At 37.5% G+C, this 22,201-nt stretch overlaps 1 protein-coding gene across 9 annotated transcripts in view; it reads left to right on the plus strand.

The window, feature by feature from the left end:
* The window catches only part of ERC2 (ELKS/RAB6-interacting/CAST family member 2), a 1,069,021-nt gene that overhangs the window by 648,491 nt on the left and 398,329 nt on the right, over positions 1 to 22,201 (plus strand). For all 9 annotated transcript variants that reach the window (XM_079116398.1, XM_079116395.1, XM_079116399.1 and 6 more), the window contains one exon: positions 5,525 to 5,660. In XM_079116398.1, coding sequence (XP_078972524.1) covers positions 5,525 to 5,660 — 136 coding nt within the window. The remainder of the gene's footprint in view (positions 1 to 5,524; positions 5,661 to 22,201) is intronic.

Here is a 22,201-nt window from a genome sequence, read left to right on the forward strand (position 1 = left end):
AGACTGCCTCCTGATGCAAAGTCTAAGAGATCTGGTTCATTCTCAAACTGATTCCTCAGACTGTGACCCAGCTTTTGTCTTCTCAAGTTGTCACAGCAGATGTTCCCTTCTAGTAAGGAACGATCATGCTCATGACATATAGCACATTTGTAATTGCTATAAAATATCTTTAGAATATTTATGATAGCTTTCTAAAATTTATAGCTATGCTGAAGTACTCACTGGTATTTACAAGCTTCAAAAAAATGGAATCCTCTCAGTGGTTAAAAGTAAGAGCTTTTATTAACGGAAATTCTGCATGCAGGTTTCATTGTCAGCTTCCATTGTGTGTGTGTGGCCCATCAACTTGTGCAGTCCCTTCAGGGTCTCAGCTCACTTCCCCTTGCTGGTCCTGACCTTCCTGCCGTACTGCCATCAGGATAACCTGCCAGGAATGTAACTCATCATTAAGCAAAGCACAAGTGGAAGCTAAATGTATGACAAAAAGCATTTAATAATGCATTCCAAAGACCATTGTTTCAAGTATTTGCAATACTTGCTGTTCGGGTGTGGGAAATGAGACACTGAATATATGTATACAATATTGCACAAGACATGATTGCATTCCTGTTGTAAGCAAAGAGTGAAACAGAAAGTGAACATGCTGGGATCTGTTTTAAACATTTTATTTATACTCACTCATCAAGCCTTCACAATAACCTTACGAGTTAAATTTGATTATTATTCTCTTTTTATATGTGAAGAAACAGAGGCACAGAAAAGTTAAGGAACTTGCCTGTGGGCACACAGATAGAAAGTGACAAACTTCTAATGGGAGTCCAGGAAGCTTGGCTCGAAAATTTGTTATTAGCCATTACACTACATCCACACCTGGAAGTATCATATAGTCCAGAAGTGTTCTTCTGTAAGGGTTGCACCATTTTAAACCTCTGTTCAACAATATATTGAGTTATTTATCCATTGAGTATATTCATATAATGAACTGTTATTCAGCAAAAAGAATGGAGTGATGTACGACGAAATATGGATGAATTCTAAAAATGTTATACTGAGTGAAAGAAACCAGACACAATGATTCCATGTATATGAAGCTCAAGAAGAGGCAAATCAATAAATGTTATAACATTGATTATTACTTCAGAGCAGGAGGAAGGGACTTGAGGCTGGATGATGGCAATGCTTTTTTATATTTTGATTGGTCGAAAATCATTCCCTTGTGTACTAAATATTGGTGCATTTTCTTGTATGTATTTGCACCCCACTTACACACACACACATGCACACACAAACTTATACAGTACAACTGAAAGTCCCTTCTTTCCTAATCCCATTCTCTGTCCCTGTGTTAACCATTGTTTATAAATTGGTGTGGCATTTCCAGACATTTCCATCCCCATGAATATGTGTATAGACATATTGAAATAAACTCTTAAATTTTAATATAAGTAAGATCAGACTCTGTATATTGTTCTGCTACCTCTTTTCTTTTTCAGTTAACAACATGTCTTGAAGGTTTTTCATTTTTTCTTAATTTTCTTAGCTAGCCTGACACCATATTATGAACACACTTAGTTTTTTTTAGTCACTTTCCTTCTAATGGACAGTTAGTTTTCAGATTTTCACTTTTAACAGTTCTAATGAAAATGTTTTTACATAAATGTTTATGCATGTTTTCTTAGCATTTTTGCAGGCTTTTTTCCTAGAAGAAGGTTTTGCTTGGGAAAAAGGTATGCGTACTTCAGTGGATACTGCCAAACTGGTTTCCAAAAATGCTTTTCTGAATTCTACTCCTCTTGACCACATATGAGAGCTGAATTCCTGAATCCTCTCCAACAATGAATATTATCAATCTTTTAAAGTTTGTGAGAACAGATGGATAATGATATCAGGCTTGATTTCTGCTGAGATTTAAAAGAAATTTTGATTTTCTTCTTTATATAAAATGTACACAAGTCCTTGGAGGAAGATGTGCATCTACTTTCCAGTACTCTCAGCAATGTAATTCTGGACGTGTCCAACCTGGCATGTTCTCACCAGCAAGTTAGAGACCATTTCTAATTTTAATTTGACAGATTATTCTAGTGAAAATAGCAGGAGTCTCGTCTCTCTGGCAATTCTTTCTGACCATTGTTGACTTGATTTATGTTGGAATTTTTTTTATTTAATCCGAATTCCTTAATGGTGACTGAATTTTGAAAAGTGACATGATGACTTGTTTTGTGAAACTGCTTCATGAAGCTGGTCAGTTGAGGTCAAACATTGAACACTGACTTTATATTTTTAAACTAGTCCCCTCCCCAGTAAATGCTCTTATTGTTACTTTAATTTGCATCTTGGATATGCTTTTAATGGTGTTTCCTTGGAGAAAAATTCCTTCTAAAGAAACTTTTTTCCCTCCTAAACAGGAAGCAGATCAGTTTCTGGAGGAAGCTTGGAACTACCCAAGTTGCTAACTAGGTGGGAGTTTGGGAAAGAGGTACAAATGATAGTTTCCTCTGGGGCAATATAGCAAGAGAGTGCTGTAGTCTACACTGCTATAGTCCTACCTTCCAGATTTTGGAGATAGGTAGGGACTGTTTTGGATTTGGCATATTGATTTATTCAGTGTGGGTTTACTTTCTGCAGGTGGGGAACGATATAGAGCCTAATAGGTCACTAGCAAATTTCATTACTGGAAATGCTGAAGTTGTTACTAGAAAGTCACCGTGGTGACTTTTTTTCACTGAGCATCACTGGGCTTTGAGGAAAAGGCATTTTGTCTTCTCCAAGGGATTTAGTATTTTTAAATTTCCTGAGTCCTCACCTGCTCCCCACTAAATTGCCATTCCAACCTCTTCTTCAGACAGCTTTAAGGTTTCCCTGAGGAATACCTAAGGAAGGGCTATTCAGTAGATAAGGCTTCACTCATTGTTCCCCACCCAAACCATGCCACTCCTTACCTCTCTTCTGTTCTACCTCTGCAAGGCAATTCATTCTCTTTTTGGTTTTTGAGGAAACTTTTATTAGATGAAAGGGTTTGACTGCTAGGAATATATTTAAAAATGACATAAATATTCTGAAAGTGAAAGAGAGTATGTATACTTGATAGATAGCTATTGATACTTACCTGTACAAAATGATGATTCTGATCACCTTGTGCTTTATTGATCTAATTAATTGACCACATTCTAAGCAGTGCTACTCATCATTTGTGTCTTAAGAAATGGTTGGGAGTGCTGGGGTTGTAGCTCAGTGGTAGAGTGCTTGCCTAGCAAGTGTGAAGCACTGGGTTCAATCCTTAGCACTACATAAAAATAAACAAATAAAATAAAGGTATTGGGTTCATCTACAACTAAAAAATGTTAAAAGAAAAAAAAAATGGTTGAGAAATGCTGAAAAGGGCCTCCATCACAGTGTCAAAACTTTAGCTCCCCATTTTTTTTTTAGCCTCTCATTCTTAATTTAGGAAAGGCTTTAAGGACACATGGTCTTGGAGTTTGTCTTTTTTTTTTTTTTTTTCTGTTTGGATTGCAAAAACATTGGAGTATCCCTGAGAGTAAGGTCTGTGTGTTCAGACTGCTCTGAGAACTTTGTGGGAGTTCTTTATGCAAATGATTTTTCTAACAATGATCCATTTTATTTGTCACTGGTACTTGGTTGGGGGAGAGACATTAGGCAGTTGGTATGATTTAAACTAATAAAATGTATTTATTTATAAAAATGTCCTCTAATTAAACACTCTCACTAATCATACTGATCTATCATATCCTTTTTCTGAGAAGTGGCCATATTTTTCTAAGTAAGTGGAAAATGTGCTTGCCCTGTTCAATATAAGCTTTGAAAATACTATTCTTATTTAATTAGGAAGCAAGAGCTCATTCCTAACGTCTTTAGAGTAATCAAAAAATAATTGTCTGAACATAGATTTGTGTATTGATTTAAGATGATGGTTTCATACATGTGCACGGAGCAAATTGGAGAAAAGGACAAAAATTATGCAGTATAAATAAGAACTAAGGGGAGGGTTGTTGGATCTTGTACATATTATCCTAAGTCCACTGAGAACACTTACATCACTGCTTCAGTTGGTACTGCAAATATTTCTTATGGAGCCCAAATGTTCAGACTTCACTTATTAGCAGGATTCCTAATAGAGGACTATTCAACTTGGTAAACAGTTCTCTGGAACTTTATTTTTTGGAGTGGGAGGGAGTAGGGGAGTGCATAATTTTATGAGGACTAGAAACAAAAAGTTTCTTGTGGAGAATGCTTTGTTTTCTTTTTAATTGTTTTAAGTTGACATGTTTGTTGTTTATTGTCTAGTTCTCATCTTGTTTATATTTCCATAAGAGCAGTGGTCTCAGTACACTTGTCTTGGGAGTCAGGGTTCAGTCACAGCAACTGATGTAGCAGTGCTGGGAAGATGGGGGTGAAGAGATTAAGAAGGACCTCAAATGACTGGGAACTTCGGCCCTCTTCTTTTGGAGTCACTGCTCCCAAGCCCTCTCTACTGCCCTCCTGCCTCCTCGTGTGTTGGATTAGATTTATAACAGCTGCCGTGGACATGGTTGCCTAAATCTGTGGAATGTTTTGCTAAATGCTGCTGGTGAAATAGTCCACATTAAGCCTGTAACTCTTGTTTCTTATTTTTAACCCATCCTTTATTAGTCTTTTACTCACTTGATCACTTTATGGTACTTTGATATCCTATAGATTCATTGAGATCTTTTACTCCAGGCACCAGGGCTCTATTTAACATTGTGATTATCCAAACTCTTATTCTGTTTGAGCTAAGTGTTGACAGTGTATTTGATTGGAGTCTTGTAATTGTTATTTTAAAATAGAAGTAATGGATTATGATCTCAGACTAAGAACATGATCCAAAAGAATAATAATAATTAGAACAGAAACCACTTAAAAGAAAATAAATGTCCCATCATGGAACCACAGGGCCCTTTGTGCCAGGCCTGCCTATCTTTGCAGTCTTGCCTTCCTACCTAACCTCCCTGAAGACCTCCCATTACTTAAAGCAACCAACTTCTTTTCTGTCTTGTGAATTGCAAATGTATTGTTCTCTCCCTGGGGTGCTCCTCTACTGGTGTTTCTCTTGGTTAGCTACTTTGAGTCTCAATCAAAGTCTCTTTTTCTTAAGGAGAACTTCAATGGCCATAGCAATGTCTAAATTCATCTCCTCCCACTTCACCACCTGTTCACATCATCATCTCTCACAGCATGCTATTTATTTCCTCAAATATTAGCAAGACAAAATTTGTGTCCTCTTGGTATTTGTCTTTCTTGCCCTCTGGACTCTAAACTCCATGAATCCGAAGACCTGTCCCATTCAGCATGGAATCCCCACTACCATCCTGACACCTAAAACTCAGTGGATGCTCAATACATATTTGTAGTTGAATGAATGGAATATTCTAAGGTCTTGACTTTTCCTGAGCCCATATAAGATATTCTGTTCTTAGTACTTAATCTGTTCTAACAACATATGCTTTTCAGTAGTTGAATGTAACCAAGTTGTGCTGATTTTTCTCAGGCACATGAAGGATCAAAATAAGAAGGTGGCCAACCTCAAGCACAATCAACAGCTGGAAAAGAAGAAGAATGCCCAGTTATTAGAAGAAGTTCGCAGGCGAGAAGATAGCATGGCTGACAACTCACAGCATTTGCAGGTAAGCCTAGGTTTATCTTCTTAATCCCTAAATAATTGGAGACTGATTCTCTTTGGCATGTAGCCATTGCTGCAGGATAATACACAGAGAAATGATGGACTTGCCTTTGCCCTGAGTTCAACATTAGCAATGTACTCTCAGGGAACCCAATAGGTCTTTCCATGTATGAAGCATTTTCAAAATGGTACTCAAGGAAGCTGATTGCGGTGGAGTTTAGAAATGCTATTGCAGAGTCTCTTGGTTCCTGTATCTCACCTTAAAAGGTAAGAGATGCTTTTCTATAGTTGGCAAGAATCTTAAAGCATAGAAATGACTCCCCTTTTTATTTATGTTTAAGTCGTTTTGGGGTTAGTAAAAGGGAAATGTATGTGCATAATCATGGAGGTGTTTGGGAAAGGATGCATTCCTCTGTTCTCAGACAGTTTACAAACTGGTTTTATTTTGCTTAAAATTCTGAGACAGATCATTAGTCTGTTTTCTCCATGAATATAGTTATCTCCCACTGACATCCCTGTCTCAGAAACCAACTGACTGACTGAAAACACCATTTTTTCCTCATTAACCATCCCCATTTTTGGCACAGGAGTTCTTCTCATGTGCTCAATAAAACATTCAAGCTAACACAGGGCATTTGCTTTGAAGTTCCTTTATTTATTCCAGTGTGCCTTTAAACAGAGCAGTTCAAGTTCGACTTGGCTGATGTTCATGTTAAATTTTGCTTATTAATTAGTGTCTTTCTTCAGTTATATATTAGGTTTCCTCCTTGGAAATAGAAGACATTAGATAATTTCAATATGTACTCATAGTTCATCTTTTTAATTGACCAAAAGAGAAATAAATAATTATTCCAGAGTAGGAAATACAAGGGAACACGTGGCGGATGGAGGTTATTTAGTCAGCATTAGTTTATTTTTTCTCTGTGTCCTGGTCATGGCATAATGGTGTCTCTTAAGCTCCCTTTGCATGGGTGTTTGAATTGGAGTTTTCACTGAATAGCACAATACTAGGATCAGATCCTCTGTTGAGTGCTCAGGTCACCCTAGGATGGACCATTCTCAGTCGAGGTCACAACTTCTTCAGTGCTTTTGACAAATCACATCCCAGGGTTTTGGGTCTTAGTTTCCCAATCTCTGATAAGAGATAATAGATTGGAGCTTAAATATTAAGATAATAATAACTAAAATTTGTAGAATATTTTCCTTCTTTTTTCAAGCATGTTTTCATTTATTCCTTATAAAAATGTTGGTGATTTTGCATGTGGTGAAACTAGGGTCCCAGAAACATTTCGAAGTGACATCCTAGTAAAGGGTGTAGATAAACCTGACTCCAGGTTTTTCTGCCTTCCAGAAACAAATGCAGAGAAACAAGTGACAGTGGTAGGTACCATTTTCAAATACGCTGGACACTGCGATAAGTACTGTGTAGTAGCTGTATCCCATTTCAGTTTTATGTCAATCAGGACTCTTAAGTGCAAATGACAGGAACATGACACAATCTGTACTAAGAAAGGAAAAAAAAATGTTAAATTAACTGCAAAATCCAGGGGAAGATTTTCAGTTTAACTGGATTCAAACATCCAAACAGTGACATCAATAATCTGTTTCCATCCTACTTAGAGAGATGACTTGATCTTTGTTGCCTGAATCCTCAGGAAGGCTTTCCACAAATAATGCCCAACAGCAGCCAGCCTACTTTCTAAGAATGTAATCACTCCAGGACAAAGGAAAGTGGCTCTAATAGTTTTAGCAAACTTTTCAGATTAGGACATATAAATCGACAGGTCAGGTTTAGGCCATGTTGATCATGAGGAGCCTAAGGGGAAGGGGTTAGCTTCATCCAATTCCATGGACTAAGAGTAAGGACAGATGACCTACCACAGGAAAAAAGATAAGCCCTTCTATCTGAAGGGGTTCTAGACAGATAAAATTACAGAGGTACACTATAGCCATCATATGGCAGATGAACAATTATTATCCCATTTGGCATATTAGAAGGAGGCCCTGAGAGATTAAAATAACCTTTCCAAAATTTTTTAACAGACCCAGGACATAAACCTACATGTGACTATCTTTAGATAGTGTTCTGAAGAATTAGGAAGGCAGGAAAACTGACAGAGTCTTCGTGGATCAGGTGGGATTTGAGCTGAATGAGTGTGAGATGGCAGAGGCAAGTGGTAGGAAAGGCCCTCCAGGAAAAAGAACCATCAGAAAAAAGGTACAGAGGTTGATAGAGTATGGTATAGACGGCACAAAACATTATTGACCAAGCATTTGGGATGCAGTTTCCAGTGATGTAAGCATTGTTATTATCTTTAGTTAACTAACTCTGGAGCTAAAATGCCTGAGTTTTGTTCCAAGCTTTAGAATTTACTGAGTGCCCTTGGGAATATCACTTAACCTCCAAAAGTCTCAGTTTCCTCACCTGAAGAACAGGAATAATAATTACATGTACTCCAGAGGTGTTCTGAGGGCTACAAAGTAAGCATATATGAAAAATTTAGAATTACACATGGCATAGGCTATGCTCAGAATAAGTATTAATGATTCACTGTTATAATCACAAGGAAAAGGTGAAAAAACATTTAAGCAAAGAGTTGTCTAGTACATGCAGGGTATTTACATAGTTATACTTGGGTATGTGTTAAGCATCGAAGTTTTTGTCTTTTCTATATATAGTAATTTTTCTTTTCTAAGGACACATATAGTTATGGAAATTAATGTCTTGTTTTGGCCCATGAACTTACATAGCAATATTTTCATAAGGAACCTTGATAACTACCTCGTAGACCTATTCATAAAAGATAGCATAGTCTGGAATTGCTTAGTTGCATTCCTGACCACCCCAAACAAAGGATAACATTTGAAATGCAATAAAAAGTAATCACGATTAATTTTGATGAAAATGTCTCTGGTTAAGGTTAATAGAGACTGAACCTCCCACTTGACTGGATTGTTAAGCAGATGTGCTCAGATGCAGTAATTATTGCCTTCTGAAAACATTCTGCAGGCCCTCAATTTTTTAATATTACTGTTGTTTTAAATACTTCCTATTTATACATTTGACTGTTAAGCCCTTGAAGTGTCAGTCTACCAGGATTTGATCTGGTTAGTCGTTTGGCTTGTGGTTGTACATTTGGCACCTGCTAAATATGATTTATTCTTCACTAATGTTTTTTAATGGATTGGATACCCTAGTTTCATGATTTCAACCAACCAAATAGGTATTATAACCATAAAAATATCAGAAAAATTATTGCCTGCAAAAATAATAGCTATTGGATTAGGCTTCAAAGGAGAGCTCAAAGAGATAAACCTAGTTGGCATGAAAATTGGAAACAAAGTTGGATGATAGAGTGACCATGTTATTTGTTGTTTCAAGTAGCACACAATGGCCGTAGGCAGAAACTGGGCCAGCTCTGTAAACCCAAGACACATCATCATGGTAGGAAACATTTTGTAAATCCAGCTTTCTTTATTTCTTAAGTTTATAGTTTTATGGCAGGAATTGCAAACTCAAATACCTTTAACATCTAGGCTATTAACATAAGAAACAGGTTTGCATGTGAAAAAAAATATCTGGTTCCTTCAGCCCATCTTTTATTTTTTCCTTTTGGTAGAGACATATCAGTTAGTAATTGCCATCATACTGCTATGTAACCATCACTCCAAAACTCAGTGGTTGTAAAGCAGTGGTACTTTGCAGGCTGACCAAGCAGCTCAGCTTCTGGAGGGTGGGCTTGTTAGGCACTTCTGCTACTCACTGCACATCTGTGGGTAGGTGGGGCAGCTCTGTTTCACATGTGTTCATTCTGCAGGCTGAGAAGGCATCAGTGACCAGGAAACTTCTGAAGATAGTAGCAGAGTAAGAGAGCATATGCAAAAACATGCAGGGTATCATAAGGCCTAGTCTTGAACTGACACTGTGATTTCCTCCTCACTTTATTGGCTAAGCCAAAATGGGGGGTTCAGTCTACCCAGGCAGAGATCTCTGTAAAGGGACATATACAAGAATGGGTAAAGAATTGATACCAATCATTTAATCTATCACAAAAGACAAGGTTTGGGAAAATGTTTCTCTATTATAGGAAAAACAACAGAATAAACATAATGAAAAATTCCAGCTATGATTGACTGTAGCGGGTAGGCATAAATAAGAGCAATGGGAAATTAGGGAACTCAAGAGTCCATTCTTTATCTAAGGTAGCAGGAACCACTAAGCTCTGCCTGTACTTTGCTGTAAAGGTGAACCTAGAGTTGTGGGACCTTCTGATTGTCCAAGTCATATAATGTGAACATTTATGTGAAATCTGGGTATTTGAGAAAGGTTGGTTCAGTTTTTTGTTAAACATTATATAATTTCAGTGAGCCCTATCTGCATATAAATTGCCCATTGTTTTGTGGTCTGTTGCACAGCCTGGCAGTCTGATCCCTCTGAGTTCAGAAGGTATAGATAAATAAATGCTCTTTAGCTAGTTCAACTTGACTCAGTGAAGAGCAGTGACAGGTCAGTATTGTTCTGAGTCCTGTTTTGTCAGAAAATGCCTTGTGTTATTGTTTATCAGAGGAAATTATTCACAATTTTTAGGAGCAGAGAGTGTTTTTGCTTTAATTTTTATTTTCCTTGAGCATTGCAAAGAAAATAGGAATGGAAGGATAAAGAGCCATGAAGTTGAACTGTCCAGAGTTCAAGTACTGGCCCTTCTTACTATTAGCTTAGGGCCCTGAGTAAGACAGAGAACCTCTTTGACCCTTACTTTCTTCATCTGTATATGGGATTATAATTTTTACTTCCCTGGATGTGTTTAATAAATTGAGATTTGAGAAAGAGCCCAGTACAGTCCCTGACCTGTGTGGAGTTCAGTTACTAGAACTTTTCCCCAGATAGACTGGTAATGAGCTTTTAACTACAGAAGACAGTGACCACTGGGAGTATTGCCCAACAAACCCTTTGCAACTATTTTATACTGATGAGCAATACAGATATAGAGTACACTCTAGTCAATGAAAGTTACCAATGAAGCTTTAAAAACATTTTGGGCAATAAGGAGGAAAAATTAAAACATTCTTCAAGTTACTGTTGAGTTGTGTCTGAAATGTGAATGTGAAAGATGGTGATTTTCTTATATAATTCTGCAGAACTTTTCCCCAGGACACATATTATAATGCGTGATGTTCACGTCTGGTCTTGGGGCTTTGGGTTTCTGTGTGTCCTGTCAGGGCCCATATGGAGATTTTTCAACGAGCTATCTTTCCGAATATTCACACTAAATCGTCATTACCATTATGGGATGTGTTTTTTTTTTTTTTTTTACCTCTAGTTATTTCTTGTTGAGTAAAGATGCCAATTTGAAATCCCAGTGGACATCTTTGTAGATTTTGGCTGTATTTTCCCTGTGCAGCTTATCGAGTTAATGAACTAACATTCTAAGAAATGCACATGCCAATGTTTTATGCTCCTTTTCTGTTGTATGTCTGCAGAATTCTCTTCAATTTATTGCCTGAAAACTAAAGTCTGTTCTTGTGTGCTTCCGTTTCCAAATTATAGGTTCCCAGGGAACTGTAAAGTTTCTTCTCTGCCAGTGGTTAAACTCAAGTGTGATCAGTTTAAAAACCAAATGAATGTTCTCATTTATTCTTGTCCTTTTAGTAGAGTTCTAAATAGATAAATAACTATATTTAAAAAGCTAAAAACAATTTTAGTTTTTCAATTTGTGCAACCCTGAATGTCCCTATCTTTTTTCTGGGACTTTACTTCTCCAATTAGAGTTGGAATTGGCTAACAGAGGAAGTGTAACAAACAACATAAACCTCAAAAATGCATAGCTTTCAGCAAAACATATAGCTCATTATAAGGTTCCCAGGGTTCACTAAGTTGTTTCTTTACAGAGGAACATGTGTATCTTAAGCAGCACATTTAAAGCTTCCTAATCTGTATGTTCATCTCTGCAAGACACTGTTAAGTTCATTTCTCTTTCAGTTCCCTGAGCTTTAAATTGTTACTACAACCGTGATCTGTGTTCCTATGTTATGGTACACTTACCTAAGTACTGCTACTAGGAGAAATCTGACCAGCAGAGTTCAGAGATTCATCATTGTCAAAATGTGTTTATTGAGTTTCTAGTTTTTCATGGCTGTTTGGTAGGCATGGTGTGAAGTGATTTAGGGAGGTTTCATTTCAGCCATCCTTTTCAATGTATGTAAAGATGAGAAAGGTCATCCTATCATGGGTTGAAAAGAAAATCCACATTTGTTCCAATTTTCCTTAGAACTTAACATCATGATATTTAATACTGCAAGATTTCTATTTGTTTGTTTTGCAATTTTCTACCCTGACATATAGAAATTGGGAAGTTCCATTTAAGTTGTGGATAAATCTCATCACATTGTCCAAATGTGAACTAAGCCTCATCCCACATTTCCTGACTGTGTTCCTAGTTTCAGATATAAAGTAATACCCAACTATTTGTGAATCTGCAGAGAACAGGGAATGTTGACAAGTAGGACTAAGGTTTAGTACAGAAGTGCTTTCTTTCCTTAGGGATTTATTTTGACATTTGTTTTTCTTTCACACTATAATCCCCCACAAGCCAAAAATGACTTTTGTTTTGGCAGGTCCCTATGGGCAGTCTTGGGAAATCTTATTTGACAATCAGTTTCTGGTAGCCTTGAGTTGAAATTGTTATTCTCTATAGTAACTCATAGACTGTTGGGGTGACAAGGTATCCTGTACGGTGTTTTTGGGAACTAACTGTTTGTTAGAAATGTTCCAAGATGTCAAGTGAAATTGTGTAAATAAAACTGTTATACGTGGAGTTTTTCAGTTTTTCTTCTTTCCTCCCAATAAAGTATGACTTGTTTTTACAAATGTGCAGTAACTTGCATATTTCTTCTGAGAAACGTCTTCTACTTTTTTCCTGTGGATTTGTGATCTAATCCTCCACTTCTTATAGTCCCTCTGTACAAACACAATATATTTCTATAAAAAAAAGAGGTTTACCCTTAATCAAGTGTGGCCTAATCTACCTACTAAATTACCCCTGGAGACAGAGCCGGGGGGGGGGGGGGCAGGGAGGGTTCATTATTCTTTTCTGAAGAGTTTTTAGGTTTCATTCCATTAGTGACTGTTTGATAGTCCCCAGCAAAGTGAATGTTTGTCAAACACTGAAGATCCTGCAGAATGAAATGCAACATATTTGTCAAATGAAAGCATTTTAATTATGGGGGTAGAGTCTAGAAGGATGAAATTGGGGACGGGGGTAGAAAAAGGAATCTTGCTAGAATGATATGGTGAATCTCTTACTTATTTGAGGAAGAAATCAGATCATCTTTTAGATATTATCCCATTTGATGCTTTTTGGTTCCTGAAAGATAAATCAGTAAGGGAAAGGTATTGTTTGTCCTCCTGTAAGCTCCAGTGAGGACTGGAAGCAGACAGAGATCCTAGAGGTACTCAGCCCTGGGAAAAGAGGAGAACCCAGTTGGTAGAGTCTTGTCTTGCTTCTGTTTACCCCAAATTCTGACATCTGGAGTTTACCCCAAAGTCTGGTCTTTGAGGTTTGGGCTGTAAACTGAAGTTACCATTTTTATATGTTGATGAAAATCATTTGCTGCTACTGATTTTAGACAGTAATAAAATAATAATCCACCTCCATCAGTTGAGTGTGCTTTCCAAATTGCTTTCCCAGGTTGATCTTCATACTGGGTTCTGCCGTTGGCCTTGAGGATTGGGTAGTAAGTTTGTCTATCTTCATTTTTTAGAAGAAGAAACTGAGACTCAGTTGCTCAGTGACTCGTCTGAAATCATGGATCTCATTAGAGACAAAGCTTTGAGGAGACACCGGAGTGTAAGAGTTCTCCCTGTGAAGGTCAGAGGAAGGCTCTGACAAGAGGCTGGAGAAATGCTTCCTCAGGCAAAAGATTCTGAACCAGAAGCCACTGAGAAATGAGAACTTTCAAGTTTATACTTGAGAGCATCTCAATGTTTCTCTATTCTACTTGCATCCATAGAATGTGCAGAATAAATTGCCAAGTAGATATGATAAGGGCATTACTGAAGAACCCACACTTTAAGGTCAGGGTAACTGGAAGGAGAAAAAAAAATCTGACAGCACACATTATTTTTTTCAAGGGTAGAATTTGTAATAACTCACACATGGGGGACTCATGTAATCCCCAGGGGGCAATCTTGTTCAGCATGCATCACAAGAGTCAATGCAGTTAAAAGAGTCATGCGCTCTCCATGACTAGGGTAATTACTATAGACTTACCCTGAGATATCCCTCCCAGAGGTTAGTTGGGGGGCACTTGCAAATCACAGTGCATGTCACTGTGACATCAATAACCTCTTTCTAATAATTGCTGGTATTTCAGCACATCACTACATAAGGAAGAGACCTGGGCATGGTTAATTTTTTAAAATGTTAACTTTGACTTATGGCTTGTCCAAGTTTGTATTCAAACACTCCAGTTAAGGAAATGACAATCAATGCCATGGGCAATGATTTAAATGGAAACCTTGCAAAAGGAAAATACAACTATAAAATCTATTCCTATTCATTTAATAGTCTCTCCTGTAATACACATTTGGGAAGTTGGTAACTTGAATTTATGACACTTTTAATTTCTTCTCTGCTATTAAACTTTCCCTCCACATCTTTATTATTTATGTTGCCTGGAAAAATCCCTGCAAGGTTAAGCAATCATAAGTTCTTCTTACTAGAAAGGACCTTAGACTTTATGAAATACAAGCTCCTTGTTTTGCTGGTGAGGGAAATAGGACTCAGCAAAAGCAAATGACCTTACTAAGATCCTAGAAGGAGCTACTGACAGAGGGGGAGATCAGATCCCAAACCTTCTGCATCCTTATCCAGTGTCATTTGTGCAACTCAGTGGTTCCATAAATTTTATCTGCTCTCAGTAGAATTTGAACAGTTTAAATGCTTGAGCCCACAGGTTAGGCCTATGACCCCCAGCATCGGCTATCACCTTGACCATCTAAGATTACATGTGATTACCCCTCATAATAAATTAAATTTTGTAAGTATTTTATAAATAGATATTCTGTCATTTCCTATACTTCTCTTTCATCTTTACAACTAGAGTACCTAAAGAAGTGGTAAGTTGGTGAAGGAGAAAATTACTGTGAGAATAGTTCATAGAAGTTAGGACTCTTTAGATGACAAATAAAATTGGTTTTAGTTATTTTTATCTTTGGCACTTTTCCTCATCCATAAAGGGATGTTAGCCATAAAGAAACTCAGGAAGTTTCTTGTTATGGAAAACAAGTGTGGATTACTTGGAAAATTCAATAAAAAAAAATGATAGCTCCTACTTTTTATTGAGCAATGAATTAGGCCAAGGATAATGTCTTTGGTTGAGTTCTTTGGGAAATTGAGACCAAGATTAACATGTAAAGAAGTTTATTGGGGTATGCTCAGGAAGAGAGGAAAACAGGATTGGGAACAGCAAAAAGTCAAACTACAATGTTGTAGCAAAGGCCTCAGCAATTCCTGAGTTACTCTGGAGCTTGGAGAGCCATTTGGAGGAAATTAACCTAATTGAGACCAGAGAGAGGCCTTGGTTTTCCTTCATCAATAAGCCAGTGAATATGGGCAGCCCCTAGGGAGGGATGCAATCTTGGGCAAGGCAGCCCTTGGAAAGGCACATCCATGGTCACTGGGAAATGAGTGCCTTTTGTCCTAAATGAGAATCTGGGCAGCATTACCACTGAGTCTATAGCAGTCACCACCATGCATGTTGCTTTCTTCTATTTGACACCCCATGATGGGCACATACAGCTGATCTTGTCCACCCAGCTTCAGGATTCTTTTCAATGCCAGCAGCCACTAAATATCAATTCTAATTGGCTAAGTGACTGTGTACACATATTAACTTTTAAAAATCTTATTTCCAAACTAACAAGGGTGCTTCTGTCTTTGAAAACATTTTACAGATGAGAAAACCAAGACTTGGTGATGCTAGCTGAAAGAGCTGGTATTCTTTCTCAAGTCTCATTTGCAAAGTAGGCCCTTCTCTCTCTCTTTTTTTGTCCTGTGTGGAACTTTTTCTTTACATTGGCCATAGTAACCATAGCAACAGTTTAAATGACCATAAGGCTGCACCAAAAACTGATACATTAGGTGGCATAAACTTGGGTAAGGAGGTTTTGCATGGACTTCCTGGGAAAGGGATAAGCTTTCCTTTAACTAATGATAAAGACTTAAATATTTCCCAACCATATGTAAGGTTCTACCTACAGTTCAACAAACTGTCCCACTGAGGTTTCTCCAGGACTTTTTGTGCCCAGGCACTGTGCTATTTGCTGTGATTTAACAATATGTAAAACAAAATTCTTTACCCTGAAATATCTCAAAGTCTTGTCTTCTTACTAAAGGGCTCCTTCCTCGAGCCTCTGAGCTGTTTATTTGCAGTAGCTACTGAATGTGAACTTGAAGCACTTCACTGGGCTGTGTCCTGCCTTAGGATGGAAGATCATTTCAGAAAGGTATCAAGGAGGTCGTGTTTGGAGCAGGAGCTTGGACTTGACCTGCAGCTCATCAGATAACTACAAACCTCTGAGTGCCCAGGGATGAGAGCAGCAAGTAGGCAGTTGGGATCTGGGTTCTAGTCTAGGCTCAACCATTAGCAAGCTATGTGACTATAAACAAGTGATTTTTTTTTTTCACTCTGAACCTCAGTTTCTTGTCTATAAAAGGGAAGGCTCATAGTGGGGAAATGCCCCCTCCAACTCTGAAATCCTGGGGTTTGGAAATTAGTGAAACATGCATATATATGGTGATTTAAAAATCTTCTAAGAGTGTGGCTCATAAACCAAATGGAGATGGTCCAGTCAAAATAGGGTATTTACACAAGGAACAAGACTGTCCTCTAATTGGGAATCTGGGGAAATGGGGAAATTGGTGTTGTTGGAACATCCTGGTAATATAATATCTGGCCTTAAGTATAAATTAATCTAAGAATGCTTTTGTTTCCCTCATGAAGTGAAGTGCAGGGTCTGTCACTTTGAAGAGGACTTGGTAGTGGGCACTAATGCACTGGTTTCTTTCTTTAGAGCAATCTGTTATCATAATACATCCACTAATTGTTACTGTTTTGGGATAAGATAGATTAGAACTATGACAGTCTGGACACAAGATACACAATGCAGGAAATTCTCAGAATTGAGCCACCAAGGTTATTGACTTATATTTCAAGGACAGAAGCTGTGTGGCTTTTAAATGTAATTGTTTGTGAAGGGACTATTATTTTAATGAGCCACCATATCAATACAACTATTTTTTCCCCAATGGTGTGGGTCATAGTGAGCTGTGGGAAAATAGAAAATAGACTACTTAGACAAATGTGAGTTTGATATTATCTAGGTTTGCATTTCCCACAATATGTTTGTCAAAGTGATAGTTTATGAGATATAATACTATAAGAAAGAAAGGTTCCATTTGTCAAATGCCTTTGGAAAACAATACATACTCTCTCCTTCACTTGGAGAGCACTTGCATATTAACATATAACTTCTTCTTTGAGAAGTCCTGCAGCCATGAGAAGTGTTTAATGTTTTTGAATCCAAACTTTCTTCAAATCACTAGACAAAAGAAGTCTTTTGTTTCCTTTCCAGAACATCTATTAACTTTGCAAAGAATTTAGTATTGTATGAAACGTGGATAAATGCTGATCTAGGCAACCACAGTGCTGAGAACTGTGATATATAACTAGTTCTTTGATTATAGTTTTAGGTTAGACAGACTCTGCAGTGATACTCAATTAAGCAGAATATTGTCTTTGCTGAATTAATAAAGCTGATGCAAAATGAATTGAAAAATGTTTGTAACAGGCATAGTAATATTTTCTTCTGTGATTTCTTAACTTACAAAATCTACATTGATTTTTTGATATAATCTTACATTATGCTATGCCCTAAATCCAAATTTGATGAAGAATGTTTTGAAAGAAGATGTGGAAATTATCCTAGCTTTAAAATATAAAATTACATTTTTTTAAGGTTTCATTGTTAATTCTTACTTGGATGCAATTTTACCTTATTTCAGCTAAGGCTGTTCGTCAGCAGTATAGAATATAGTACTTAGGTTCCTGTTGGGCTGTCAAAGTCAATTATACGGGCAGAAAATGAAGCACATAGCGTCCCTGTGTCATTACCAGCAAAGTTGTTTTTATTTTGGTTGTACTTTCTTGGCTGTGAAAGGATCCTTATGATAAATTAGAAAACCACAAATTTGAAAATGTTAACAGTTAAACAATATAACCTTGAATGCATGTCTCCTAGATGCCCAGACCTGCTCATAAATGGGTAATTTCTGAATGAACTGCACTTCTCTTAACCTGGCTTAAGGATGGCTTTACCCTTTTCCTCATCTTACAAAGTTATTTTCCTCCTTACTCTGAAGGGAGATTAAGGTCACACTCAACTTTGGGCTTGATTTACCTGAATAAAGTTTCACTTCACCAGAATTACCACATGTGCATTACAGTCCAATGTTGGAGAGCAAAATAGGATTCAGAATTGAATCTTTAGAGCCTCCAAAGTTTGGGAGATACATATTCAGTGAAGAGAGGATCATCTCTTCAGTTTTAACAGATTCTGTGTTGTTTTTAATTTTCAAAGCTTATTTTTCCCCTGTACAAAAGTTAAGTCTTTATATTTTAAATGTAAGGAAATGAAAGTTACATACTACAGCTACAGCTGTCTGAGTCTCTGCACTAACCTGTTGGGTTTCTGAGGCCAAGATCTTATGCTTCTCTCACCCTTTGTAATGGAGAGGCATACCATCAAGTCACGCTTATAATAAAAACATTCCAGGAGATAGGGGAATAAAGGCCAAGGTTTTGTCCATTGAACTAAGCAGCAATACAAGTTTGAAAGATGAACATCGTAAACAAAAGCAGCCTTGAATTTTTCCACCAGGTCAGCTCCTGTAGCTTTTTGGTGTTCCTTTTAAATGTTTCTTTGCCAAGGGCTTGACCCCTTCCCCTGGTTCTGATGACCACTCCTTTCTATCACTTATGAGTCAATAAATATTGATACCCAAATATATGCCACTCTGAAGATAAAGCCATCTACCATTTCTCAAGTAGAAATTTAATTTTTTAAAGTTTGAATATATTAACTTACAAAAATATAGATAAAAACAGTCAACTATCTACTTCAAATATTTGTATTAACTTATATTTGAAATCACTTATTATACAAAATATACCTTTCAGCACTCCTGTATGTCATGGAACAGTGTCACTTGAAGAGGGTCTCCACTGGCCTCCTCTACCTAAGGATCCATGACCTCTGTTGAGGTACTTGTGAACCATCTTGTGTAGTCATCCTGCCTGTGGTCTTACCTCCAAGAGTTTGACCCCAGTACTTTAGGAACCCACTTACTGGAGTCTGCTACAAAGCCACAGCCAGCCATTCACATATTAGTAGGGCTCATTTTACAGTTTCTAAATAGGTGTGAATATTTTTATCTCTTTGCCATTCAAAGTTGTAAAGTATGCTTTCACTACACTGGTTTAGATCATAGGCTCCTGCATGGACTTTTCTTGTTGCCTGTTACAAGCTGAGTGTTGTGTCATGAGGTTGTTAAGGTTCTAGATCATTACAATATCCACCTCCCAGTGTTATGTGGTCTTTTAGAAAGCAGTGCCCAGCATAGAGTAAGTGATGGCTGGTGCTTTGAGGATGGTAGTATGGGTGTCAATGATGTCCTGTGCCTCCACATTCACACTTGTGAGGGTTCTGCAAAGAACCACTGTGGGTTGTAATACCTTGACCAGGTGTTCCTAGGTGTCTTTGATACCACTTTCCTTCTGCTCTGTCTTAACTCCTACAGCATTCCATCTCCATCCTGCCCTGCCCTGGGTCTTGAAACATGTTGTACCCTTGAGAAAAAGGTTCTTTCTTTACATATGCTTGTGTCTTCCTCCTTCCCTTAATGCAGGTCTCTGCTCATATGCCATCTGCCCAGAGAGGCTTTCTTTGGATGCTTTTTCTCATCAGTTGTTCTTATCATTCTTTTTTCTTACCTTTATCTTTCTTCTTGACGAATATCACATCCTAAAATAATAATAAGGTATAGTTATTTTTTCACTTGTTTATTAGCCATGTTTCCCATGAGCACATGCATGGGGACACTGCCAATCATCCTTCCTCCTAAAAGTTAGGACTCTGCCTTATGTATTCAAGTCAGGATTAGCCACTGTAAGCATTCAGAATATATTTTTTGACTAACATAATAAATGACTTATTACAAATCAAACACATGAATGGCAAATGATAACCTAGACAGAAGTAAAGGATACACTGTCTAGATTTCAATCACAGACCTTGTTTGAACAGAAATTTGCTCCAAGAGACATTCTTGTTGGCACTTGAAGAAGTGTGTCTGTAGAGCTCAGCCCTGTTTTACTTCTTTTCACATTTAAGCTGCAGAGGGCACCATCCTCATTGGAAGCTGCTCAGAATGACTGAGAAGAATGGGGAAGGCAACATAATAGGGAATAAGGAGAAACCAAATTCTCACCCTGCCCTCTGAGTAACTACCTTTTATGTCAAGCACCTATATATCCAGATTTAAGACACAGTCAGTCTACAGACTAGAAACATTTAAAGAAAGGTGGCAAAATGAGAAGAGAGGTTCTTAGAGCAGACTCTTTTATTTTAGTTCTCCAGTGAAACTGTACTTCTGAGTGTTTAGGTGATTGACTGGTAACTATAAGGTGAGGAAAGAATTCCTTACTAGCTAAGTGTTTGTTCATTGTGTAATTGATAGAAGGACCCAGCACTGAGTCATTTAGAAAATGTTTCCTCATGGTGGAGGGAATGCTGAGCCTGTGCAAGCACTGTGATAGTATCATGCCCCTATCTTATTCTTCTTATTTTTTTTGTACTGGGTATTGAACCCAGGGGTGCTTAACCACTGAACCACATTCCCAGCCCTTTTTAAAAATATTTTATCTAGAGACAGGGTCTCACTGAGTTGCTTAGGTCCTTGCTAAGTTGCTGAGGCTAGTCTTGAACTCTCCATCCTCCTGCCTCTGCCTCTTGAGCTACTGGAATTACAGGTATGTGCCACCTCATGTGGTGACGCCATCTTTTTTGAGACTCACATTTCCAAATGGATGTTTACCCTTTCAGCTACCAATCAGTGGAACAAGCATTCATTTCCCAGCATGGCAGCTGTTCCTTAAAAGCTTTCTGAACCTCCTCTGGCTATCTTGAAAGTCACGTAAGAAGCTTTCTCTTTGGTAATCACAATTTGTTCTTCCTTAAAACCAGCATTTTCTATTTTGATCAGCAGCAATAGTCTCCAGACTTGGTTCTAAAAAACATGTGGCATCAAAGTTATACTGCTGGTATGATACTTTGTCACAAAAATGTGCAAGGCTCTGGGGATGGTTCCAAAGGCAGGGTTTCCACGATATCACGGCGTAAGTATTGCATCTTTGGAGTAGGTAGCAACCTTCAAGGTGACTAGATGATGGGTCTGGAGGTAAGGATGTTCTGGCATATTTTGTAACCTTCCCTCTCCCCCTGGATCTAGACCACATGATTTTATTTTGAAATGAAGTAAACTATTTTTTAGCATCATATACATAATATACTGATTGGATTTCCAACTTTTCAGATGCCTGCTTCTATACTGTGAAAACTCCAGTCATTTGTAACCATACAAAAGTCTTATTTTGCCAAACTTATTCCAACTTCATAGGTGATGTTGACTCCATGGAGCCTTAAATTATCCAGAAATTCCCTGAGTTCTTTTCAATTCTCTTTCTTTGTCTAGATCTGGTTTTTGTTCCTTTTCCATTTCCCATTTCAGTTGGGAGGTCATCTATTTTCATTCTATAATCTAGAGTTAAACAGATCAGGAATCCATTCCTTTTTCCACCACTTCACAGCTGTGTGATTTTGAGATTTCTTCTTTCTGTTCCGCAGTTTTCTCATTTTTAAAACAGGATAAGAAGGCTAGCTGTCTACTTGGCTTACGTGAATCGATGACATCTCGGTGTAAAGTCATTACAGTTCTTTGGGAATGGGATATGCTCAGACTCAATTATTATCATTACTAAAGTTAGCAGTAACTAAATATGCAGTTGTGTTTTGATACATTTTGTTGAAGCCATTTCTAATTTTAGGTCTTCAGTTTAACTCTCAGTTTTTAGGGTTATACAGTGTTAAGAGATCTGCCTGCTTATTCTGGTAGTTTAGCATTGATTGAGAGAAAAATATAAGATTTGTGTCTTCATGTACTTTTTCCCAGCATCATAAAATTTTAAAACTTTTCTTAATGTTTGGCAGGAAGCCATACCTTCATTGTTTGTATACACATTCACATATGGTATGTATGTATGCACATAGATATATACACATATATGGATATCTTTTCTCAAGTAGTTTTGTTTTCTTGCCTTGAAACATCATATCCTCCTTAATTTTACTTGCTGGCATTGGGTGACTGTTTTCTGCCTCTAAATTAAACACCCAAAGAATCTGACACTTAGGCACTAAAGTGGTAG

Source organism: Sciurus vulgaris (genome assembly GCF_902686455.1).
Source record: "Sciurus vulgaris genome assembly, chromosome: 16".
NCBI classification, from domain to species: Eukaryota; Metazoa; Chordata; class Mammalia; order Rodentia; family Sciuridae; genus Sciurus; species Sciurus vulgaris.